This window comes from Microcaecilia unicolor, chromosome 6 (genome assembly GCF_901765095.1).
Source record: "Microcaecilia unicolor chromosome 6, aMicUni1.1, whole genome shotgun sequence".
Classification (NCBI taxonomy): domain Eukaryota; kingdom Metazoa; phylum Chordata; class Amphibia; order Gymnophiona; family Siphonopidae; genus Microcaecilia; species Microcaecilia unicolor.
In genome coordinates this window covers 285,014,526-285,040,695 of record NC_044036.1, presented here as the reverse complement: position 1 = coordinate 285,040,695, position 26,170 = coordinate 285,014,526, and the positions used below count along the sequence as shown (strand labels likewise).

The window sequence follows — 26,170 nt, the reverse complement described above, 5'->3', positions numbered from 1 at the left end:
ACCCTCCTCCACAGTGAGGGGGTCCATAGTAAGCAGTTCATACATTAGGCTTTCCTTTGGGTCGTAGTAGAAGGGGTGGAATGAAGTCACTGTAGCAAAATACATCGCTTTGCTACAAGAGTAGCCTTGCGCATAAAAAGACCAATTTTATGGGTGCCCTCAATGTTGGCAGTGACATGACTCAGAACACACATATGTGACATTGTCATCCAGTTCTTTCAGTAAACTGTGCCCAAGAAAGCCCAGACTGCAGTTCAAAAAGCATTAATAGGAGGGCAGTCCCAAATAGAATGATGCTATGAGGCATCCAGGTGGCCACACTTGATGCAAGCCCCTGATGAAAGCAAAGTCATCTTTGTAATGCAATTTCTGCAATTGAATGCTACCCGCTAAGTGGTGGTGGTGGGAGCAGAACTATCCTTCAGACTCAAAAGTAAATGCTCAAGAGTGTACTCCCCAAAGTCTCTAGTCCAGCTAGCAAGTATTTGATTGAGAGGAGTGATTTTTCACTTTTTAAATGGAAATATATGGATATGCTTTATACCACAGGCATGGAATCAGGCACCCTAAGTTTTCGGAACATACTGCAAGATGATTGCTTCTCTCATTCATTGGAATTAAAGCAAAAGAATAAACTAGATTAAGATTTCCTGAAGGTTGGATATTAACCCTGTAGTTATCAAGTTTTCAGGATATTCACAGTGGAAATTTCTCACACACATTCACTCTTGACTGCCCTGAAATTGATTACCAGGATAGCATTATGAAGTCCTGAGCTAGATTCTTTGGTGAATCGAGCAATATTGATTTTTGGGGCTGTTTCCCCTGTAGAACTTACTTCCAGGTATCTGTTTTGTAGTCTATTTTTTTTTTTTGTTCTTACATTTTTTCACTACTGTTAGCATTTTTTTCTGAGTCTGTGCAGCCACATCTTGATTTATGTAATTGGGATATGTCAAAAGGCCCTTTGAATATTTTAAACACTGATACTTTCAGCCACCAAATCTAAATGGAAACTTTAACTTTCTCAGTACAAATTTGTTTCACCTGCCTGCTTACTATAAATGAAATTGTTGAATGTAGTGCTGCTTGAAAGATCTAAGTGAGTAAAATGCAGTAGCTATGTTGAGTAAATGGAAGCGGGGTGCAGCTTTTTTGTTGTTGCTGGCTAAGTGTGGCAATTCCATTACTTCTAGTTGTATTTCTTTGGTGCTGTAGTCAGAGAAAATGGAAGAAAAAAAGCCTGACCATTCTAGAGGCATGGCATTAAGTTTCCTTTCATGGAAAATGCCTCACTGCAGGCAAAGAGATTTAATTTGTAAATCAAAGCCTTTATAGAGATTGAATCACTTGGCAAGCTTCTTTTTGTTGTTTTTCCTCTGCTTCTTTTGTAGTATAGCAACAAAGATATGCAAAATAACAGAACTAACCCCTGTTGTGCCTCAGGGCAAGATGCACAAAAGTCCTCATTAGAGCCGTTCTGTACCGAATTCCATAACGAATCGGTACGGAACGGCTATGCACGAAGGAAAGGGAATGCAAATGAGCTGCTCATTACAGCTCACTTGCATTCACTAACCCTTCGTTAAAACCATCAGTAATCGGCCCGTAAAGCATGCGCAGAGCAGCCAAGCGTTATGCTGGCTGCTCTGCGCATGCCACAAACGTCAAAAAACTTACGTCAGACAAGGGCGGGCCCAGGAGGAACGGAGGGACGTCCGAAGATGCGAAGCGATCAGCTGTTCTTCCCTGAGCTGTGCAGCACCTTCACACAGAGGTGAGAGGTGCTGCACGGGCCCGGTTTCAGACGGAGGGGGGGGGGGAGCGGCGGCGATGACCTCAGGGGGGGTGGCGGGGCACGGGGGCGGAGGATTGCGGGAGGCAGAACTGAGGAAGGGAGGGGCCGGGGGGCTGCCTAAAGTTTTGATATTTTTTAATGCAGTGGGGGCGGGGAGCAGCGGCGAGGGGGGGGGGCAAGGCCGTCCATAAAGGACGCTCCTGACGAGCGTTTTTGCCCCCTCCTGATCCTTTTTTTTTTTTTTTTTTTTACATTTGTGGGGCTGCCTAAAGTTATGATTTTTTAATGCAGGGGGGAGCGGGGAGCAGCGGCGACCTCGGGCAGGGTGGGGGGGGGGCAAGGCTGTCCATAAAGGACGCTTCTGACGAGCGTTTTTGTCCCCCTGCGATTTGTTGTTTTTTTTTTTTTTTTACATTTTACTTTTTTAAGCTGGGCAGCCCTAACGAGAGGTACAGACCTCTCGTTAGCTTTCCCAGAGTTTTCCAACGTTAGGGCAAGCGGTAAACTTTGATGCATCTCATTTCAATAGGGTTTCTACACAATTTGCTCATCTGCATTCCGTTTTCCTTTGCTGCTACCGTCGTCGGAAATTGGGCTTTAATACATACCAGAGTTAAAAACTTGTTTGTTAAAGGCTCGTTTAGTGCATCTTGCCCTCAGTCATACTGTACTACTACACACTCTGTTCTGTTCTTAAAACCTTGCTTTTCTACTGTTGAACCCAGGTTGGTTTATATCAGCTTACAAAAATAACAGCACAAATGCTAAGACTAGTTTATTCTTTGATTATTTTATTTTTTTGTAATGTGGCTTCCAGGTCAAATTAGGTGGGGGGGGGGGGGGGGGGGGAAATTCTATATATGGTGCCTAGAAAATTCACGCAGGAAATGTTTTAGCCTAAGTGTATTCTATAAGCGACGCCTAGATTTAGTTGCGGTATATAGAATATGCTTAGTTGATATCCCAGTGCCTAAAACTGCGTGTGTCCATTTACACCAGTGAAAACATGGTGTAAATTTATTTTTATTTGTTTATTTTGTTACATTTGTATCCCACCTTTTCCCACCTATTAGTAGGTGCAGTGGGCCATATTCTAGAACTACACGTGTAAATTTTGGAATGCCCATGAAACGCCCATTTCTCTGCTTATAACCATGCCCCTTTTTGTCTGCACACGTTAGAAGTTAGGCGCAGTGTGTTACAGAATACGCTTGGTGAGTTGTGCATGTAAATTCTAATTATTGCCAGTTAGTGCTTAAGTGCTGCTAATGCTAATTAGGTTGTTAAGCCAATTAAGTTACGCATGTTATAGAATCCGCCTGGATTTCAGTGCAAATCTCTAGGTGCGATATATAGAATCTGGGGGATAATGTGTACAGATTTTTTGGAATGCCTGGCTGTGGGGATTTTGCTGAGAATACATACCGGCTATAGAATAGGTTTGGGGCAATCATTTTCCAAACTCTTATACACATTGATGACGTATTTGGTCATCCTCTTCTTGGGGTTGCTCTGAGTGTGTTTCATCTCCCAGCTCAATGTTTTGATAGTTTAGGTAGTGTCTTTTAATGAAAGAATTTTTTTTGGTTATAGTCAGACCAAATTAGAAAAAACACTTGTATGTAATTCAATTGCTTGAGCATTGTTTCTTCCATTAACTTACATCCCAGTAGCATTTAAGTACTATAAAGACTCCTTTGCTCAGGTCTTGCCTCTTGATTTAACAAAAATGTAATGAAATACATTGCTGGAGGATGTCCTGCTTATTGTGGCTCTGATCCAAACAGAATTCTTCATGTGCACATGAAGCTGTGTGTCTCCGGGCAATCCAAGTCAGCTTGCTTGAGGAGAACAGAGCCCTGGGAATCCATTGTGTAGACCAAGAATGCGGAGAAAATCTCTAGCAAATCAAGGTATTTCTACAAAACAGATGCTAAAATATAGAAAAAAAATGTATTTGAATTGTATGATCTGCCGTCATATACTGTGTCACTGTGGGGCTCATTTTCACTGTAGAAATCAGCTAGTGGTAAACGCCAAGACGCCCATAGGAATATAATGGGCATCTCGGCGTTTATTGCCAGCTGATTTCTACTGTGAGCTAAAAATGCTATTGTGGCTTAGTAAAAAAGACTCTCTTAGACTTACAAATTTACATAGGGCCCCTTTTACCAAGCTGCAGCAAAAGGGAGCCTGTGCTGGCATTGACGTATGTTCTTCACGCTCGCCGAGGACCCCCTTTTACTACAGCGGGTAAAAGGGAAGTCTCTCTTTCCTGCAGAAAATGGCTGTCTGGCAAGTAAAGCACTTGCCGTGTGGCCATTTTTTGGAGGGGGAGCCCTTTCCGCCACTCATTGAGGTGGCGGTAAGGGCTCCTGCGCTAACCTGGCGGTAACTGGGCAACATGCGGCACTTTCGAATTACTGCTGGATACTCCGACGCTACAAAAATAAATATTTTATTTTTGTAGCGCTGGATATGACGGCACACTAGAGGTGGGTAGTACCGGTGGTACTTCCTGTTTATCTAGCGGTAAGCCCGTGTTGGGCTTACCGCCGCTTAGTAAAAGGGGCCCATAGTAATCTATGGAACTTTGTAAGTTTAAGTGCTTTGAAAATATGCCTCTATGTAAACAGAACTCTTGAAAGTCCAGACTAGTGTTATAGCCCACACAGTAGACCAAGGTTGATGCACTTAGAACAGGGTGGACAAATATTAGTACAATGTAGACCCCATATTAGAGAATGACACGGGGACCTGCAGTAACGGCGGGGACAGATCTCACGGAGATGGGGTGGGGATGGGGACAGATCCCACGGGGCGGGGATGGGGACAGAACCCGTAAGGACGGGGACAAACTTTGTCCCAGTGTCACTTTCTACTTTGATGACTGTTAATGAACTGGACTGTTATTTATGTTTGATGCAGACGACAATATTTTTATTTTTTGGCGAAACCAGCAAATATGCTGGCCACAGCTAGCAAAATTTGCATGGGGGATCCTGTATATCCTGCTTACCAGCACATCTCCAAAGAAGTCATCTTCTTTTGCAGGAAGGACTGTGGAAGACAGGAGAGAGAGACTGAATCCTGAGATTGTTGATGACTTCTTATTCATCCACAGATTTAAAAAATCATCAGTGCTTTATAAGGCATATTTCACCCCTCTAGGGCATACAGAACAGGTTGTTTTTGTACCCCTGGACATTTCAACAGGGTAGTAGAAGTCAGCTATTGTTAGGGTTGGAAGAGTAGAGGGTGGTGGTGGTGGTAGGGTTTATTATAGTTTCTCATTGTTATTATTGTTTTCTATTTGTAATTTATACACAACAGTTGCACAGCATATTGTTTCTTTGTATACTTTAATAAAAAGATTTAAATATAAAATCTAAGTGTTCGAGGCTTCTGCAGATGAGAACAGAGCCCACAGGGCGAGGATGGAGATGGGGCCTGCGGGGACGGGGTGGGGACTTAGACAGAACCCATGGTGACAGGAACAAATTTTATCCCTGTGTCATTCTCTGCCCCAAATAATGTGGCTTGATATGATATAGAATTGCTTTAATGTAGTTAAAGATTTGGATCCTGTTTTTTAAATAACGTTTTAAAATTAATTATTCCTTGTCATCAAGCAGATGCAGCTATTACAGATGGGTTGTGTCCATCAACCAGCAGAGGGAGATAGAGAGCACACTTTTTCAGTGCCTCATATCAGCTTGCTCCACTGCCTCTCTTCAGTATTCTCTATCTCCCCTAGCAGAGTGGCTGCAGCTTCTCCGAGCTCCATCTAAAATCTGCCTGGAGGTTGCTCCTGTGCTTTTTGCCAGTTGTTAGCAGGGGTGTTGGAGGCTATAGCAGCTTCACTTTAAAGGCACATAGGTTCGCCCTTTCCCTGCCTTACCCATACCTCCGTGGATGTGGACACATTGCTTAGCTTTCCCTGTCCTTTCCCACCAACAGTGGATGCAGGCACATAGGTTCGCCCTTTCCCTGCCTTTCCCACTCAACTGAGCCTCTGGAGTTCTATTTACCTCTGCTTTCCTCACAGCGTTAAAAAAAAAAAAAAAAAAAAGTTGCGTCGCGCTTTGGCGCTTAGATGCTGGAACAGAGGTATTTCCTTGCCTTTTTCTGTGGGACCGGAGCTGTGATACTCGGTCCAGTGAGGCAAGAGTGTTTTCTGACTCCTCCGGGGTGGGCCCGCGATCCGGGCGATTTTGGCGCGAACCGGCATTTTGAATTTTACCGCCGTTTTTGGCGATGGCTGAGGAGACAGTAAAGCACTGTTCCAAGTGTGGCAAGCGCAGATCAGCAGCGGGGCTCTGTAAATCGTGCTGTACAGACGTTAGAATCAGCCCGAGCATGGCGAGCGACGATTCTTCGCGCTCTGAGCTGGCAGTGGGTGCCATTTTGAATTTACCACATGGGGGGAGGCCTCGGAGTGAGGCTGATATGGGAGCTACTAGCCCCGGCAGAGATCCGGGTGCCCAGGGTGGGTTTTTCTCCCCTGATTTTGTCTTATTAATGCATAAAGCATACATGCTTAAAAGAGCTCTCCCACAAAGCCATGCAGGGGCCTCTTCTAATGCCCCCCCCCCCCCCCGGTGGATTCTAGCCTGGGTATGCCCTCTGAGGCGTTATTCCCTGATAATTGGCAGAACATGAAGCGCAGAAGGGCTCATTCCCCTTCAGAGAGTGCTGCACCTCCTTTCCCCCCCCCCCCCCCCCCCCCCCCCCCGTGGTCAGGCTGAGAGGATTCGGAGGACTCTGGCAGGCCTTCATGGTCTGAGGAGCCAGAGTCTGGTGCAGAAGTGACTCAGGATCTGGACGATCCCTCCGTGGTGAGGATTTTCCACCGTGATGAGCTGCCAGCGCTTATTTCTGATGCCCTGCAGGCTCTCTCTATTGAGGACCCTGCCAGTGGCACAGCCTCCTCTGTGAATCCTTGGATGGCTAGTACCAAAAAGCCTGCTCGAGCCTTTCCTTTGCATGACTCCATCCAAGAGCTTATTTCGGCTCAATGGGCTGACCCCGAGGGACCTTTGAAAGTTTCCAGGGCTATGGGGCAATTATACCCTCTGAGTGAGGAGCGTATGGCTTGCTTTGCTGTGCCTAAAGTGGATGCCCTAGTCACAGCTGTGACAAAGAGAACTACCCTCCCTGTTGAAGGAGGTGTTGCCCTGAAGGATATTCAAGACCGTAGACTGGAATCAGCACTTAAACAGTCATTTGAAATTGCAGGTCTCACTATTCGGGCGTCTGCATGCAGTCGTTATGCTGCTAGAGCCTGCCTGGCTTGGTTGCAACAGGCAGTGGAACAGCCCGGTGATGGAGCGGAGCCCTTTTCAGATGTGGCTCCGCGGATGGAGTCGGCTTTGTCCTTTCTTGCTGACGCCCTTTATGATATTGTCAGAGCTTCGGCTAAACACATGGCAGTAGCAGTGGCGGCTCGCCGTCTTCTTTGGCTACGGCATTGGGCGGCGGACATGGCCTCTAAGCAAAGGTTGGTGAAGTTGCCCTTTCAAAGCCTTCTAGTTGGTGAGGAGTTGGAAAAAAAAAATTGTTAAAGACCTGGGAGATCCTAAACCCCAGCGCTTGCCCGAAGATAGGCCGAGGCCTTCCTCCAAGGGCCAGGCGGTCCACTTCTCTTATAGACCTCGCTTCCGTGAAGCTAGAAGGTACCGCCCAGGGCGTTCTGCTGGGTTCACTTCTCGTGCCCGTTTTTCAGCAGATGAACTTCTTTCGCTCGGACAAACATTCCGCAGCCACCGGCTCTAGGCCTGGAGTTCAGGGGCTACCCTCTCAATGATGGTGCGCCGGCCCCCTCCTCGCTTCCTGTCATCGGAGGACGTCTTTCCCTCTTTGCCGAGGAGTGGGCCAACATTTCCTCAGATCAGTGGGTTCTGGACCTGATCAGAGATGGCTACAGAATAGAATTCAACGCCCCAGTAAGAGACGTGTTTGTGGAGTCCCGATGCGGTTCTGCCGCCAAACGGGCGGCGGTAGAGGAGACTTTGCAAGGTCTGATTCAGTTAGGGGCCGTGTCCCCGGTACCTCCCGCCGAACACAGCTACGGCCGACACTCCATCTACTTTGTGGTGCCGCGAAAAGGTGGGTCTTTTCGCCCTATTCTGGACTTCAAAGAATAAAACAAGTCCCTGAGAGTACGGCATTTCCATATGGAAACCCTGCGCTCCGTCATTGCTGTGGTACAGCCAGGAGAGTTTCTCACGTCTCTAGACCTGAAAGAAGCTTACTTGCACATACCAATTTGGCCCCCGCACCAGAAGTTTCTGAGGTTTGCGGTGTTGGGAAAACATTTCCAGTTCCGGGCTTTGCCTTTTGGCCTCGCCACAGCTCCCCGAACCTTTTTGAAGGTAATGGTGGTAGTAGCTGCTTTGCTGAGGCGAGAAGGTATCGGGGTTCTCCCGTACCTAGACGACTGGCTCATCAGAGCAGACTCTGTAACAGAGAGCTATCAAGCTACAGCCAGAGTGGTCTCAGTACTTCAATCTCTAGGCTGGGTCGTCAATATGGCCAAGTCACCTGACCCCCTCGCAATCTCTAGAATATTTGGGGGCCAGGTTCGACACAGACTCGGGCTATGTATACCTACCCGAGCTAAGGCGGTGTAAGCTTCAGAATCAGGTCCGTCTGCTCCTGAGGATGCCCCGTCCGCGAGCTTGGGACATTGTCCAGCTGCTGGGATCGATGACAGCCACATTGGAAGTGGTGCCCTGGGCGAGAGCGCACCTGAGACCTCTACAGTATTCCCTACTTCAAAGATGGTCTCCAGTTTCTCAGGATTATCAATGCAGACTTTCTTGGCTCCCTGCGGCCTGACTCAGCATGGATTGGTGGCTCTCAGACAGCATGCTGCGGCGAGGAATGCCGCTGGCGCTCCCCGATTGGTGTCTAGTAGTGACAGATGCCAGCCTGAAGGGCTGGGGCGCATATTGCAAGGGGAAGCATGCCCAGGGTCTAAGGACACCCGAGGAGTCGGAGTGGTCCATCAACCGCCTGGAGTTGAAAGCGGTGTTTCAGGCGTTTCTGGCCTTTCAAGTGACCCTGGACAGATTGGCTGTCAGAGTGATGTCGGACAACATGACAGCAGTGGCCTACATAAATCGACAAGGCGGCACTCAGTGCAGAGCACTGGCCGCGCAGGCCGAACAGGTTTGCCACTGGGCCGAGATGCATCTTCAGTTTCTGTCGGCAGCTCACATTGCAGGTCAGAGCAACGTGCAAGCCGATTATCTAAGCAGGCATCAGATCGATCCAGCAGAATGGGAACTAGTAGACGGAGTATTCCTGTAGATATGTGCCAAATGGGGCAAGCCCATGATGGATCTTATGGCGACCAGTTCAAATGCCAAAGTCCCGTGCTTCTTCAGCAGATGGAGAGATCCTCGCTCGGCAGGGTTGGATGCCTTGACTCAGTCCTGGCCTCCGGGCCTACTATATGTGTTTCCTCCGTGGCCCTTGTTAGGGCGAGTGCTCCTGCGGATTTGGCTGCACCCAGGAGAAGTGGTCCTCATCGCCCCGGATTGGCCCAGGAGGCCTTGGAATGCGGACCTCCGACAGATGCTAGTGGAGGCTCCCCTTCCTTTACCTCTGGTACCGAACCTGTTGTTACAGGACCCGGTAGCCATGGAGGACGCCTGCCGCTTTGGTCTTATGGTATGGCGATTGAGAGGGCGCAATTGAGGGACAAAGGCTATTCAAACACAGTCATTTCCACTCTCCTGCAGGCCCGCAAGCGTTCCACTTCCGTGGCTTATGCCAGGATTTGGCACCAGTTTGAGTCTTGGTGTGCTTCAAAAGCGATCACCCATGCGGGCTCCTGTCTCGCCGATTCTGGACATTTTTTCTGGATGGTGTACAAATAGGCTTGGCCTATAATTCCCTGCGGGTGCAAGTGGCAGCGTTGGCCTCCCTTTGTGGTAAGGTTGAAGGCATGTCTTTAGCTGCTCATCCAGATGTGTCACGGTTTCTTAGTGGGGTGCTTCAGCTCCGGCCTTCCGTGCGAGCACCCTGTCCAGCTTGGAACCTGGGGCTAGTTTTGAAGGCCCTGCAGGCTTCTCCTTTTGAGCCACTTCAGCGAGCATCGGAGAAAGATTTGACACTAAAGGCCGTTTTTCTTGTGGCCATTACTTCGGCGAGACTGGTGTCAGAGCTCCAGGCGCTGTCGTGTAGAGACCCATTTCTGCAATTCTCAGAGTCCGGGGTCACGGTTCGGACCGTGCCTTCCTTCATGCCTAAGGTGGTTTCAGCGTTTCACCTACCAGCCTATTTTCTTGCCCTCCTTTGATAAGGAGGAGTTTCCAGAATCTTTTGGGCAGTTTCACCTGTTGGATGTGCGCAGGACTCTGCTGCAGTATCTGCGAGTTACTATCTCTTTCAGGATCTATGATCATCTGTTTGTTTTGCTATCAGGTCCTTGCAGAGGGTCTCCAGTGTCTAAAGCCACTATTGCCCGCTGGCTCAAAGAAACTATCTTTTCAGCTTATCTGCTTGCCGGCCGGTCTCCGCCTGTAGCCTTTAAGGCGCATTCTACCAGAGCGATTTCTTCCTCTTGGGCTGAAACTGGAGCACTCTCTCGTCAAAAGATATGCAGTGCAGCAACATGGGCTTCTAAGCTCTCTTTTGCCCGACATTACAGGCTGGATGTGGCTGCTAGGAGGGATGCACGTTTTGGAGCACAAGTGCTAGCGCGTGGTGTGACCTGTTCCCACCCTATCTAGGGATTGCTTTGTTACATCCCATACGTAATGGCTTCATCTGCTTGATGACAAGGAAGGGAAAATTAGGTTCTTACCTTGGTAATTTTCTTTCCTTTAGTCATAGCAGATGAATCCATGAGCCCCGCTGTATGATTGTCTGTATGCTGTGAATCTGTTTCAGGTTCTGTTCTAATTTCCTGAAGTTCCTTCCTTGGGAGAAAGTTGGAAAACAGTCTTCAGGATTCATGTTCACTTATAGGAGGATGAGTCCATTCCCTCCAGTTTATGTTTGGAGGATGAGTTTATTCCCTCCAGGAGGATGTGTTCATTCCCTCCAGTTGTACAATAAGGAGGACAAGTTTATTCCCTCCAGGAGGATGTGTTCATTCCCTCCTTTTGAGTTCATGCCCTTGTTAAGGGGCCATCGTTCGCTGTGAGGAAAGTTTATGTTATTCCCATTGCGGTTTGCCATACTGCTTTGGAAGCTTCAAATACTGAAGAGGCAGTGGAGCTGGCTGGCCATGAGGCACTGTGAAAAGTTGAGTGCTCTCTATCTCCCCCTGCTGGTTGATGGACACAACCCCATACGTAATGGCTTCATCTGCTATGACTAAAGGAAAGAAAATTACCAAGGTAAGAACCTAATTTTCCCTTCCTGTGGTGGAGTGTCTATTACCCATCCTCTACTCCTTTTTGATTGGACTCTCTACGTGCAGTCTTTTTCCTGTTTGTTCGTGGCTCTCGAGTAGTAGTGGTTCCTCCATTTTACAACTGATTTTTTTTTTTAACTTGGTACAGACCTTTTTATTTAAGGGAAGATTAAACCTTTTTTCTTAATAGATGATAAGCAGAGGATGCAAAATCTGTGAGAACTACTCCAGTGCCCCCTTTCTCTACCCCTTTCTTGTCATTAACATATAACAGTCTGAAGTCTAGTGATTATTAGTGAATCCAAATAGTGCAGGTGCATTTGGTACGTGGTGTTGCTTGAGTATAAGACGGTAACTGGCTGTTTGTCTTTTCTGTTTATAGCGTGACAGTTTCAGGTTCGCATTCTTTCTGCATAGAACTTCGCAGTCGAGCAGTGCTTTTATTCTTAAAACAGCAGACCTGTGCCCCTCAGAAATCCTGGCTACATAACCATGGCAACGGAAGAGAAGAAACCAGAGGCTGAAACTACCAAAACACAATCCGCTCCTTCTTCTTCTGCCAATCAGAGCAAGGTTCGATCTTCTAGTATTCAATATTTTTGATTTGGGGGGAGGGGGGGAGGGAGCGGAGTTCTAAAGTATCCTTAGGGCATGTGCTTACACAGATCTATTTGTCTTCCAGCCTGCACCTGTAAAACCAAATTATTCTTTGAAGTTCACGCTAGCAGGCCACACCAAGGCTGTATCATCAGTAAAGTTTAGTCCCAATGGGGAATGGCTAGCCAGTTCATGTGAGTACTGACATCTGGTTTTGTTTTTTGTTTTTTTGCCATTTCTTAGCTGCTTGGTACAGAATTCAGTTTATTTAGTTATTCATAATTAAAAACAAGCCAAGGAGAAATGTGTTTTTAAAAAGAAAGCAGTATGCTTGTCATTTCTTTTTATCTCTGTGATGTAAATTTTTGTTAAATCAGTTGATATAACCCTGTAGAAGACTGAAAGGTTTTTCTCTGTGCTTGGAAGTGTTAGAATATTTGTGTACGTGTGTAAAATTTGCCTAGAGAATAACACATGGCTGTGCACTGTTCAGCTGCCTTCTGTGTGCAAACATGTGAAGCTCAGACCTATCTTTATGGGCCAAATTCAAACTGGCAGCTACCATCTTGGCTAGGTTCACCAGAGGGGACAGACTTGGCCAATCTGGCTTATTTTTCCCTTTTCTAGTAGACAAATGGGAGCCACTGCTGTATAGTGGTATTGCTCTGTGTATGCTATATTCTGCTCAGAAATTGAACATAGCACTTGCTTTTTGCCTGGCAAAACAGGTGGTTATTTTTCCAGGATATTTATTTTTACTTATGTAGCTTCATATTGCTAGCATTGAATTGTCCTAGCATTCTTTCAAGCAGACCAGATGAAATAATAAACTAGCAAGAATAAAAGTGCTGTCAGGGTATAGTTGTATGTCATGCAGTCCTTTTGTATCTACTGATGAAAAATAGGGAAAGAAACCTAATTTTCTTGCCTGACGTTTTGTATTTTGTAGTTGTTAGCACAGTTTTCTACTTTAACCTTTTATTTGATACAAAGATTTCTACAATGAGAGTTTCTCTCCATCTCCTGAATGAACGCCTAGTTGGTTAAGGTTTCAGGATTGCCAAAATGAATATGCATATGAGAGATTTTCAAGCACTGTCTCCAGGGCATGCAAATCTAACTGGCTAGGTGTGCCTCTAGGAGAGGGTTAGGAAACAGTAAACAAGGGATATTACATCAAGTTAGTATCCAAATGAAGTGTGCCCTTACTAGGGAGATATTTTGTCAGTTTTATAAGTAGCTTAATACCATACTGAACTTTATTATACTCCTACCTGAATTTTAGAAAGAAAAATAAAACCTGGTTATTCAAGAAATTTGTGAAGTAACGTAATTAATTTAGGGCTCTGTTTACCAAGGCACGTTAGTGTTTTTAACGCGCCTACAATTAGTGTACACATTAACCGTTTAGACCATGTAGGTAACGCCTATAGAGATATTGTAGGCGTGTACATGGTTTACGTAAGTTAAAGACGCCAACACACCTATAACGTGGCTTAGTAAACAGGGCCCTTAATATTTTATTTTATATTGGATGCTATCCTGGGTTGTGTGCTAGCTTCTTGTCTGTTAGCCGCTTAGAACCGTGAGGTTATAGTGGCATGTACGACTGTGTTGTTGTTGTTTTTATTGTTAGATATGCTCGTTGTAGCAGCTAGCTTAGTCTAGTGGGCACTCACTAATTACTGAAAGATAACAGTAATGGGTCAATGTAATTAGAACCATGTCCTGAACTTTAGCATCCAGTGTTAATGCATATGCTACAAAAAAAATCTTTAATTCTGATACAGTAAACTAAGGCATGAAGATTATTATGGTGGTAAATAAAATTTAAAAAAAATAGTGTGCTGATAATGTGTTTTCCCAGGGAGGCATCCGTCTATTTTCCTGTTCATCACACAACCATATTGCAAAATGACAGCGTTTGACTCCTAGTGATGCATTAGCATACACCTCCATTTTGCAAGTTGGTGATGCTGGAGGCAGGAGCGAGTGAGCATTTCTCCTGCCTCCTATTCCCAAAGGTGGGTGAGTAGGTGCAGGGTCCAGGGGCCACTGGGATGTTTTCGGAGGATGCGGGAATTGAAGGAGCTGGAGTCCATTGGACAACCAGGGAAGCCTACCAGAAGGGGTCACCCGGGGTGAAGTGTTGTACTTCACCTCAGATGACCGTTTCCATTACGTTCATTCTTACTATTCCAGGACGTGGGTAATTATGTCCATCGACCAGCAGATGGAGATAGAAAATACAAAACTGAGCACCATTATATAGCTCCCTGCTAGCAGCTCAGCTCCTCAGTATCTTCTGTCTCCAGCAGGTGGATGGACAGACTTCCTCTGTCTCTGGTTCTGAGGCCTTGCTCCTGGTCCAGTTGGTCAACTGGTTCCCAGTTGAGCAGACATACCTGGTGGTGCTGCGTCCCTGTCGTGCCTTCCTCCTGGGGGGTTCTGTGCCTTTTCCCTGTTTTCCCTCTGTGTGAGAGCCTGCTCAGCAACCAGTCTGCTCAGAAGATGAGGAGTTGCAGGCAACACTGTGAGTCTGGCAGGCCAGTGCTGCTGCCATGCCCTGCTCTGCTCTGAAACGTGGACCCAGGGTGGTGGGTCCTTTCTGCTGTGCTTCAGTCCTTGGGACATCGATGGGAGCACTGTGTGTCAGTGCTACAAAAAATAAAAATAAAATAAAACCATGGAGGACGTGGAGGAGCAGTTTAATGATTAGGTCAGTGGAGTGAGAACTAGGGGAGCCTGGTTGAAATCTCACAACTGCTCCTTGAGGTCTTTGGCAGATACAAACAGACTGTGATTCCTCTGACAGAAAACTGCCTAATATATTTGAATGTAAAAAAAAAAAGGATATATTTTTGCTTGTTTGTGCCGTGCTCCGGTTTAAAAAAAGAAAAAGCGGGTGTGTAGCGTAGTGCGCCACATCAGTCTCTGGCCATGGCAACCCCCGCTTAGTGTATGACCTGCTGCCCGTCTTGCAGTGAGCGGTGTTCTTTCTTGTGCCACTGCACAGTGTGCAGTCCAGTTCCCAATTGGAGCAGCTGATTCGGGGCTCGCATATACAGGGCGCGCTCGGTCACAGCAGCGCGTTTCTTTTGGCTCTGGTCCCCGGTGCAGGGCCTTGGTGCTTCGCCTCAGAAGGAGGTGGGAATAGTGGCCATTTTGGGGATTTTTTTGGCAGAAGCGAAGCCCCTGCGCAGGCAGCTGTGTGTGGGTTGGGGGGGGGGGGGGGGGACACTGGGTCTGGGTAAGGGCCAACCCTTCGTCTGCTCCACCGGGCTTTGGGCTGGTGCTAAGAGCCTTTTCTCCAGCAGGCCTGGCAGCTACGGGGAGAGAGAGGAGATGGGGGATCTCCCTGCCTGTTCCCAGGGGATCGCGACTGCTGCCCCGTGGAGACTTAGTCTCAGATTTCGCTGCAGTTGGGCTGCTAGGAGGCGGCCCCCTGATTTCAGAGGCGCAGCGCTCCCTTGGGGAGTTTCCGGAAGGTAGTCAGGCAGCTAGCCTTATGAAGAGCCTCAAGGGACTGTCCAGAGTATTTCTTCATTCACCTGGACATTCGGGTCCTGCTTCCCGTAAAGTGGAGTGTGTCTGACACAGGCCTACAGGTTGGGAGGACCGTGGCCCGTCCTTTTTCTCTGGTGCCAGAAGGAGGAGATGTTCCCTTACCTAAGTTGGATTCTGTGTCTTCGGACACCTAGAGTACTACTCTCCCAGTGGTTGGTGGCCTTGCCTTGAGGGATCTGCTAGATATGAAGCCGAAATGGGCTTTCCAGCACACCTTGAGGTGACTGCTTTGGAGCTGCAGGCTTCTATTTGTAGCCCTTTGGTGGCACAGGCCTGTTTGCAGTGACATCAGCAGTCCTTTTTTCCGGGGCAGTCCCGGGCTGCCTGGATGGAGGCAGGCTTAGCCTGTCTGATGGCCACTGTGTATGTCAGTTTTTCAGCCACAGGCATGTCTTTGACGCTCTCCACGAGGCATTAGTTCTGGCTGCGGGCGTGGGTGGCCATTGCCACTTCAAAGGCCTGCGTGGTCAGGTTACCCTTTTGAGAGACATTTCTTTTTTGGGAATGACCTTAGCAATTTGGTTCAGGAGCTGGGTGAGCGGGCCCCAGGGCCCTCCAGAAGACGTTCCTTGTTCCCCTGTTTGCCTCGTGGGCTCAGCAGGTGCCCTGTTTCATGACAGCTCCTTGTGTAGGTCTGGTCGTCAGACCTTTGGCCAGAGGGCTCAGTTTCGGACCCGGCAATCTTCCTTCCGGGGGACAGAGAGCTGGCAGGGCACTCAGAGTGAGTGGCTGCTGGTTCCCGGCAATTCCAATATAGCCAGTGGATGGTCCCTCTGGGCCTACAGGGGGCCGCTTCAGGCCTTTCGGGACGTGTGGTCTACCTTTTCCTCAGTTCTGGTGCTGGTTATTCTGGGTGATGGCTTCTAGTTGGAGTTCTCCCCTCTTCTTTCAGTCTCCTTTTCGGGGGGAGGGGGGGGGCCTCTGGCAGCTCAGAGCAGAAGCTCAGTTGAGGTGCTATTGGCCCTTCGGGCAATTGTTCCCATCCCTCCTGCCGAGTGAGGTCTGGTCGGTTCTTCTCCTATTTTGAGGTTCCCAGCCTGAGGTCTGTGCTCCCGTTCGTTCAGAGAGAGAGTTGTCTCTGCTGTTGAGACCAGGGAGGCGTAATTACCTTCCCCTCTTGGGGCTGCTTCTGCAGTTCTTTTCCAATTCCAGTCCCGACCATTTGGTCTCCTCACGGGCCCAGGGACCTTTTCCTAGGTTGTGCATGTAGCGGTCTTTCTGCGGAGACGGAGGTTTCGTTTCCTCCTGCACTTGGACAGCTGGCTAATCCGAACCTCCTCTTCCCAAGCCTCTGTAGAGGCTCCTTCAACAATGATTCACCTCCTATTTTGTTTTATTTCTTTTCTGGTTTGGGTGTTCAATTTCAGTGGGGGGCGGCTGGCGCCAGCACACCAACTTGGAGCATCTAGGTGTTCTTTTCGATTCCCTGTATACTTGAGTGTTTTTCTCACAGTGGGACAGTGCTTTAAGTTAGCGCACTGGATTCTTCGCTTCTGCTTTGTTCCCAGCTTCCAGCCTGGGATTTTGTACAGCTCCTTGGTTCTGTGACAGCGGCCCTGAAAGTGGTACCTTACCATCGGATGTGGCCAATTTATAGGGTCCTGTTCAGCGCCTGATCTCAAATTTCAGAGGGTTACAGCCTCTGGCTTCTTTGCTCCTGGCAGTCAGACAGACCTGAGGTGGTTGTGGCTTCACCAGTCGTTGACCCTAGGGAGGCCGGCCCCGCTCTTGCCTTGGGAAGTGGGGGTCTACGGTTGACAGGTTCTTGGGCTGGGGGACCCTTTGCAGGGGTCCCCTGGCACAGCTCTTGGTTTCCAGTAGAGGCGCATTGGCCCTCTGGAGCTGTGAGGGGTGCACTAAGCTTTGGAGGCTTTTGCCCCGCTGTTGGGAATACTTTGGTTTGGGCCTTTTCGGACATTGCTATGGCACTAGCCTCTTCTACTAGCTGGGGGGGGGGGGGGGGGGGACTCCTAGCAGTCTGCTGGCTCTGGAGCCCAACTGGTTAATGGCCGGGGCAGAGAGACACCTGATGTGCTTTTCGACGGTTTTGAGGAGTCCCTCTCGTGGGGACCGACCTTAGCAGGCGTGCTCGGACTTCCAGCGATTGGGAGCTGTCAGTCGAGCCGTTACAGCTGCTGATGTGTCGATGGGGCTTGGTTCTCTTGACTATTCCTATTTTACCATTCCTCGGTTCTTCAGCTGGCACAGGGAAGAGGACTCTGGGTCTGGACACCCTGCTGCGTTTGTGTTTGAGTAAGGGACTCCTGTATGCCTTTTCCTGTGCCGGTTAGGCCGGGAGTGGGGGATAGTGGGAGACCTTCGGGATACAGTGCTCCTGTTCTCCAGCCTGGACACGGCTCCAGTGCTATGCAGATCCTATGAAGCTCCTAGTTGGGGAGCTAATGCGATTACCTCAAGTTCGAGGATCTTCTGTTAGGGCCTGGTGGTCATGGAGGATTCTTCTCCCTTTGGTCTTATGGCCTGGCCCTTGAGAGGGCTCGGCTGAGGAAGAAGGATTATTGGTTTCAGTCTTCGATTCACTGCTGCAGGCTAGGAAGCGCTCGTCTTTCTTGGTGCCTGCCAGTACTTTGCTTCCTCCATGGGCCTTTTCCTGGCATTGTTGCAGGAGGGAGTATCAAGGGCTAGCGCTGGGTTCCTTGTGGATTCCACTGGCAGCCCTGGCTTGCTTTCAGGGTCGTTGGCAGACCTCTTTTTAGCGGCTGTTGGGGTTGTGATTTGTTTTCAGAGAGGTGTGGGTCGCTTACACTGTCCTTCGCGTGCCTTTTCCGAATGGGATTTTATGCTGGTCCTTCGGGTGCTGCAGCACTCTCCATTTGTGCCCTGTTGCTAGGTGATCCTGATAGTTCTCACGTAGAACTCGGTGTTATTAGGGCGCTTCCGTTTGCCTGTTGCTTCTTGCAACTTCGGCCTCCTTCTTAGGACCCTTTCTCCGTCTTTGTTTTGGAGGCGGGGTCTTGTTTCAGGCAATACCATCCTTCTTGCCTGAGTGCTTGTTGGTTTCTTTTTATTTAGTTGTCTATATGCCTCTTGCAGGCTTCAGAACTTTCACAGGGCTCTCTTGTTTTTTCGAGGTTCCCAATGTCTTCCGCCTTTCGTATAGACCTTTTGTGCAGTTTGGTAAACAGCAGTTGGGTCTCATGGCTTCCAGGGCTTCCTTTGCCCAGTGGGTGAAGGTGGCCGTGGTCTCTGCTTGTATTCTGGGAGGCTCTTCTCGTGTTGGAAGGCACACTCTCCTGGGTGTGTGACTACATCTCTGGCAAAGGCTTCATTGTCTTCTCTGATGGATATTTGTAGGGCAGAGGCATGGGCTTCTCTGCTTTCCTTCAGTAGCATAATGGTATAGCGTGGGCCACGCAGGCAGCGGCTGCATTTGGGGTGTCAATTCTGCTTGTGGCAGGTTCGGCTTTCCACCCTAGTAGGGATAGCTTTTGAACATCCCACTCGTCCTGGAATAGTGGGAATGAACGTAATGGAAGGAGAAATTAGGACTTACCTGATAATTTTCTTTCCATTAGTTCTTCACACTATTCCAGGAGCCCTCCTGTGGTTCGATGCCCTGATTGGTGGCTCTATGCACGGTCTTTGTATCCTGTTTTCCAGGGACCTTGTCTTCGGATGGTTCTTGGGGCTGGATGTATTGGTTGCTGACCATGCGCCTGATTGGGTGTTTTTTTTCTTCCTTGCTTGAGGACTGATACTGAGGAGCTGAGCTGCTAGCAGGGAGCTATGTAGTGGTGCTCAGTTCTGTATTTTCTATCTCCACCTGCCGGTCGATGGACATTACCCACTTGTCCTGGAATAGTGTGAAGAACTAATGGAAAGAAAATTATCTGGTAAGTCCTAATTTCTCCTTTGCTCCCATGCTGGAATCTTTACACCAGCCGTGTACAAGAAAAGTTTAAAAAGGCAGCACAGTTTAGTCTAGTTTTTTACATTGGGAACAACTTATTGTTCAGCATTTTACATGCCCACCAGGCTATCCTTTATTACAATGATTTTACCATGTACTTGCCTACTCTGAAAATACATCAGGAGTTAAAAAAATAAAAATAAACAAAAAAAACCTAGTATGGGAAAGTGAAGAGTAGACCCCTGTGCTAAAGCAGTGTGTGGCTTGTTGCATCAGCCTCAAAGTGTTTATATGCGAATTTAATTTTCATGAATTGCACACCAATTACTGCATTATTTTAATTTTAGCGGCTGACAAGCTAATAAAAATCTGGGGAGCTTATGATGGCAAATTTGAGAAGACAATATCTGGTCACAAATTGGTAAGGCAGAAACATGTTACATTTGTTTTTTATTTCAAAATTGTCAAATGGTTCTGTATGGTAGGATTCCAGCCAACCTTTACGTATGTTGATTGAAGCAGAGTTAGTTAAATAATACTTGAATTAAATATTATATTAGTGCTTCTTTGACATGGTATTTATGGGTAAGTTCCTAGATCTAGCTCAGTATCTGTTGATCCAGTCCTCAGGGCACACCTAGCCAGTCAGGTATATCCACAGTGAATATGCATGCAAATGTATCCGTGCATATTCATTGTGGATGTCCTGAAAACCTTTACTGGCCAGGTGTATCTCGAGGACTGGGTTAAGAACCCCTGATATGGACAAATCTCTTCTCTTGTTCTGTGTAGGTGAAACATGCATGCAGTAGTGTACACTCAATCTCAGCGAGATCCCCAGCTCAGAGATGCCTAAGTTAGGTTGGGGAAGACACTTACCTGAACTCTTCAAATCTCCATGGTCACAGCCTAACTCAGAATGACAGCCTTAGTCCCAGTTGACCCTCTCCTCCTGGGCCTTTCTACCAATCATCCCTGTTAGAGCAGCAGCCTAACTCAGAATGACAGCCTTAGTCCCAGTTGACCCTCTCCTCCTGGGCCTTTCTACCAATCATCCCTGTTAGAGCAGCAAAATCTGGTAGTGGAAGAAACAACTTTTCCTTGCTCCCTACAGCCTGTTGCAGCAGGCCTGCAGTTCCTGGGTGGTCAGCCTATTTCCACAAGCTTATACCACTGCAGCCTAGAGCAAGAGATGGCAGAAATAATTATTTTTGGCTGCTTCCTGTACTCCCAGTGGTAGACTACAATCAGGTCAGGTTGGGGAGGTAAGTTAGTGTGCCTGGGTCTGATTGGGGGACCAGAAGAGAGATACTGCCCCTGGGAGCGGAGGGGGACATATGAGAGGGTACATAATATGCCCTACCCACTACTTTTTAAATTCCTCGATAGCCTTTAATAAATAATGGGCTCTGACTGGTTAGTGCAGCTTTCCCAGTGATAAGATCCCTGAACATCCTCCTCTATTGAGAGAGAGAGTGACTACTGGGAAGAAAGAGGGAAAACAGTGAGTGCTGGGGACTAAGAGGGGGAGATTGAGAGCGATTGCTGGACTACAAGGTTGGCCAATTCATAGAAGCAGAGATTAGGGCAAATGAGTGAGTGTTGGAGATAAGACGGGTGCAGAATGACAGAGTTGAACATAACGAGAGGGAGCTGGGGTACGTTTCCAGTGTCAAGGCTAATGGACAAATCCCTCATTTCAGTATGTCTCCATCTGTGGTTTATATTTCTAAAGAGATTTATCCCTTATTAGCCAAATCATGATTTCCAGAGAGAGCAGTTTTATGTTATAAACTCAAAACACTTCTTGGTGATAAGCACTGGTGTATAGTATTCACCCAGCATTTATCAACCTTCTGTGGCAGTGACCCAGTTTGTATGACCACAGAAAGCACACGACCCCTCCCCAGAGGGTAGGCCACTGACATCTTTTTTTTTTTTTTATTGCTTTACTTATATTACACAAGTAATAACTTGTTACATGCAACACAGGGAAATAATGCAAATTCAATATGTCTTCACATACAAAGAAAGAAAGGAAAAAGCTTTTTGGCTTCATTTTTGTTTCGTATTTAACCCTTCCTTAGACCACAAACTTGGGGAGTGACCAAAACATTTAAGGAAATCAAAGTGGAATACAATAAACAAAGAAAGGCCCAGCCCACCCTACGTTAAATCATGCAACCTATTTAACAGTTGTTAATTCCCCTGATACCCTCTTCAGGTCTATGAAAACCCTAAGCTGATCTGGTACAAAAAAAAACCATATTTGATTCCCAAATATTTAACTATGCATTTACAAGGGTAAGCTAAAAAGAAAGTAGCCCCCAACAATTTTGTTTCATCTCTCATATCTAAGAAACTTTTCCGTTTGTCTTGAGTAAATCTAGTGACATCTGGAAATATCCTTAAGTTTTGACCACAAAATTGTTGGTTAACATTCTTAAAGTATAATTTCAAAATGGCATTATAGTCTTGTTCAAATACGAATGAAATCAATAATGTGACCCTTTTTGTTACTTCTGATAATGAGTCCTCCAAAATCAAGGAAATATTTCTTAAATCATCCAATTTCTCCTCTTCCTGGACCTGTGCCATTTCTTCATAAGAACCTACTTGTCTCTTCTTTTCCAGAAGAAAGAATATCTTATTTATAGGAGGAATATTTTGAGCTCAAATTTTCAATAAGGTATTTTTTAAATAGTTCTAAAGGAAGAATTCCAACAGGCCTTGGGAAGTTCAATATCCTCATATTTAGACATCTGTTATAATTTTCAATTTGTTCTATTTTTTGACATATAAATTAATTATCGTTCATAACTGCTGAAACATTGTCCTTAATAGTCACAACATCAGTTTAATATTTTAGTACCTGATCATTGAAGTTGTGCTTTAATTTATCCATCGATTTGGAAAGCTGCTCCACCGTTGAAACTAGTGTTGTTGTTTCCTGGGTTGATTTTGTAACAGAAAAGTTCAGTTTCTCAATTGCCTGCCAGAGGGCGTCAAGGGTTACTACCACGGGAGCGTTCAATACACCCTTCTTATCCAAGGTCTCCACTTCCACTGCCGGCCGCCCTGATGAAGAGCCGCTACCACAGGACCCAATTCCAGCGCCTTCTGCGTTCTTGGGACCCGTCATCTCCACCCACGACTCGGCAGGACATGGTGGTGTCTCGGCTTCCGGGGGGGGGGGGGGGGGGGGGGGATAATGTTGTTTCATGATCCAGGGGTGCCGAGGTTCCTCCCTCGGCACACACAGTGGAACTTTCCCCGGTTATGGTCCGTGGGCACCGGAGTGCGAAGCTGTCAAGGGTTTGCTGCTTCAGGGAAGACGCAAGGGCTGGAAGCAGTAAGGACCTTACAATCCCCTTTCTTTTAGTATGAGACATAGCGGCAGCGGTAATCAATTCAATTCAAAATTCTTCAGCAAGCCCTCCTAAACGGCCTCACTCCTCTCAGCATGGCGGTACCATCTTGGTCACGCCCGCCACTGACATCTTATTGAGACCCCAAATGTGACCCACAGTTTGGAAGCTCTGTTATACACCTTGGGTCTTTAACGTTTGCAAAGCTGTGGTGGAAAGGTAACCAGTTAAGTTACTTTCCTTCTGTGTCCTCTCTGGGTCTCAGTTATTTCATTGGAAGGATGTTGAGCAGGGACTGTCCTTCGTTGTTAAATTGTACAGCGCTGCGTTACCCTAGTAGCGCTTTAGAAATGTTAAGTAGTAGTAGTAAGGATGTATGTGTTCATTTTTTAAGGTGGGAATTCTGTGTGACCAACATCCATTTCCTCTAGAGAAAACATCTTTTTTGTGTATATTAATTTTAAGGAAGTATATTTCATGCTCAACTTAAAAAAAAAAAAAAAGCCTCTTTTATTGCTGAGTAATATGAGCCCAAGCTGAATGAAAATGTAAAAACTAATATTTGTTGCATTTTGTGATGTTCAGAAATCCATCAGTGGAAATGCCATTTTAACAAGATTTTTATGTGTTTTGTTACTAGGGAATTTCTGATGTTGCTTGGTCATCAGATTCAAACCTTCTTGTTTCTGCTTCAGATGACAAAACTCTCAAAATATGGGATGTTAGCTCGGTAAGGTTCACAATAGAAAGAATTTAGTTATTTTACCACAGCAAAACTTGACAATGTGGAGAGACTAGCCTCTGTAGATACCATAGATAAATTCAACGAACCAGAGCAGAAGGCGTGCAAATACAATGTGACAAACATAATTTAAACAGAAATTGAAAACAAATAATTATTGTATTTAGTTGATGTTTGTTAATTATAAAGAACCATAAAACTGATGGGTTTGTTTGGTGTTTTTTTTTGCATGTTGCATCTTCTGTGGTCTCCAACATGGCTATGTTTGACACCTCATCTGTTTTACAGATATATGTAGACCTGTGTAATCTTAGAGATCTGTTAAAATTCAGTTCTATATAGATCCAAGGTCAGTTTCCCAAGGAGGTGTAAAGAAAAAAAGAGAAGAAAATTATATATACCCCCCCCCCCCCCCCCCCCCAAACCCCAAAGATGATCAACCTGAAAAATCTCTCAAACAAAGTGATAGGATCCTTTCTATTTATTTTGTTTGAGAGACTCTTTAGCATGGTCATGATTTTTATTCCTCCCTTTTTTTTTCTTGGGAATCTGACCTTGGGTTTATATAGCATTGAATGGCATCTAAATGGCAGGTTAAATTTTAATGTGGATAAGTTCAAAGTGATGAAGAAAAGGGAAAATAATCCTGGAAATAGGTACAAAAGTCTAGCCAGGTTCCCTGCACTATTAACATTGGAAGCCATTTGGAGTTTGTGGGGTAGAAAGACTTGGTTAAACTCTGACATATTTGTAATCTGTCATTTTAGGGCAAGTGTTTAAAGACTTTGAAGGGACACAGTAACTATGTTTTCTGCTGTAACTTCAATCCACAGTCCAACCTTATCGTTTCTGGATCAGTAAGTATGATCTATTTGCCAGAGATCTGGGTTAAACATGGGTTTGTTTTTTTTCCTCTTCTGCAAAAGGGTAGAGTAGATAGAGAAAACATATACTTTTTTGGTTATTTCATTTAGATGCTCATTGCTTTAGGTAGGGAGAGGTCCTCACACTGGTTCAGTAGCTTCATGAGTTTCATATCTGTCATGGGGGAGATTAAAAATAGCAGGTCTGCACTGGATCTAGAAGTGGGATTCAGTGTTGAATCGACATAGCACATGCATCAAGTACCTACTTTTCAGTGTTCAGTTTCCATAAAGCTAATCTTTAAAGAAAAATGTTTAACCTCAAACAATAGCATGGTGGAGCATGTTTATGAAAACTTTATAAAATGTGCTTCTAGCACTCTCCCTATTCAGAGCTGAGGTACCTACATTGAGTTATTAAAACCTCACAGAAAAATGCAGCTGGAACCTCGTTATTAAAGCTTTGGGAAGAAGATCATGTTCAAATATCATTCTTTGAGACATGTTTACCAGTTTGTTTTGGGTCATGATTGCTAGTTTGCTAGGTTTTCTTTCAGTAGGCTAAAACTGTATGTAAAATGGCTTTTGTGTTGCAACCTTTCTCTTAAATTCCCAGTTTGATGAAAGCGTGAGGATATGGGACGTAAAGACGGGAAAATGCCTCAAAACCCTACCTGCTCACTCAGACCCTGTTTCAGCTGTAAGTTTTTTGGGAGTATCAAACATATAAACGGCAAGTGACCGTACTCACTTGCAAATGCGCAGTACAGACTTCCCTCTCTGCCCCGCCCTCGCATCAAGACATCAAGACGTCATGACGTCAGAGGGCGGAACAGAGAGGGAAATGGAGTCGAATTGTCGGACGCCGCCTGGAAAGGAACATCGCGCAAAACAACCTCCACCCTCCCCCCCACAATCCCCGCCGCCGCTCCCGCCCCCCTCCGTATCGGGCCCCCTGCACTGACCTGACAGCGCCTCTCACCTCCGTGTGGAAGCGCTGCAGGCAGCAGCAGAGCGATCTGCTGCTGCCTGTAGCGCTTTCACACGGAGGTGAACGGCACTGTCAGGTCAGTGCAGGGGGCCCGTGCACGGAGGGGGGAGGGAGCGGCGGCGATGAGGGTAGCTGGACATGGGGGGAGGGCAGGGGGGAGAGGCCATGGTTGCTGGACTTGGGGTGAGAGCAGGGCACAGAGGAGGGTTGCTGGACATGGGGGGAGAGGAGGAGGCCAAAGGAAAGAGGAGGGTCGCTGGATATGGGGGGGAGGATCAGTGGATGAGGTGAGGCCAGGGGAGAGAGGAGGGCTGCAATACTCGCCCGTTTTTACGGGCTTAACGGCTAGTAGTGTTATAGTTTGTGGAAAGTGACTTGTTTATGCAATTGGTAGCCATAATAACTATTAAATGAAAAATTAGAATAGGGAAGGGAGCTGCTGATTCTCTTGATGAGGCACATGCACTCTAATTGAATATAGCAGTCAGAGGAAATGGATCCATATTGAGGAGAGTAATGTGTGAGTTTTGGATATTTCCAATGACTTGCCTGTCCACTTCACTTCACCTTAAAGCTACGTAGTGTTGTTTTTCTAGCAGAGTATTTTGCATAGAGTTCCTGTTAAGCAAGTTACCAGTAATTTACTTCCTCCACTGTTCTTTCACCACAATCCTTTGTCCCGTGTCCAGCTGCCAAGTCAGTGTTCCCTGTATAATAACTGCATGGCTTTCAAGATCAAATTATTCATTGTAAAACAAGGCAGTATCTGTATTCCTTTAGTCCAAAACAGCTGTTTAATGTCGTAGTAGTGCGCAGATACTTTGCAAAATTCCTTAACCTGTACATATATCTTCTTGCATACTAATAGGTCCATTTTAATCGGGATGGCTCCTTGATAGTGTCAAGTAGCTATGATGGGCTTTGGTAAGTAATTACTACTTCTGAGTTTATATGATGTACAAAATAACTGATGATGCTTCCTCTATAAAATATGCTCCTCCTA

General features: G+C 46.5%; 1 protein-coding gene across 1 annotated transcript in view; it reads left to right on the top strand.

Moving 5' to 3' along the window:
- The window catches only part of WDR5 (WD repeat domain 5), a 69,633-nt gene that overhangs the window by 12,361 nt on the left and 31,102 nt on the right, over nucleotides 1–26,170 (top strand). Inside the window, exons 2-9 of the mRNA XM_030207683.1 lie at nucleotides 3,586–3,711; nucleotides 11,551–11,741; nucleotides 11,851–11,959; nucleotides 19,551–19,624; nucleotides 23,212–23,301; nucleotides 24,081–24,170; nucleotides 24,793–24,876; nucleotides 26,036–26,091. Of these exons, the coding sequence (XP_030063543.1) occupies nucleotides 11,661–11,741; nucleotides 11,851–11,959; nucleotides 19,551–19,624; nucleotides 23,212–23,301; nucleotides 24,081–24,170; nucleotides 24,793–24,876; nucleotides 26,036–26,091 (584 nt within the window). The 5' untranslated portion in view covers nucleotides 3,586–3,711; nucleotides 11,551–11,660. The remainder of the gene's footprint in view (nucleotides 1–3,585; nucleotides 3,712–11,550; nucleotides 11,742–11,850; nucleotides 11,960–19,550; nucleotides 19,625–23,211; nucleotides 23,302–24,080; nucleotides 24,171–24,792; nucleotides 24,877–26,035; nucleotides 26,092–26,170) is intronic.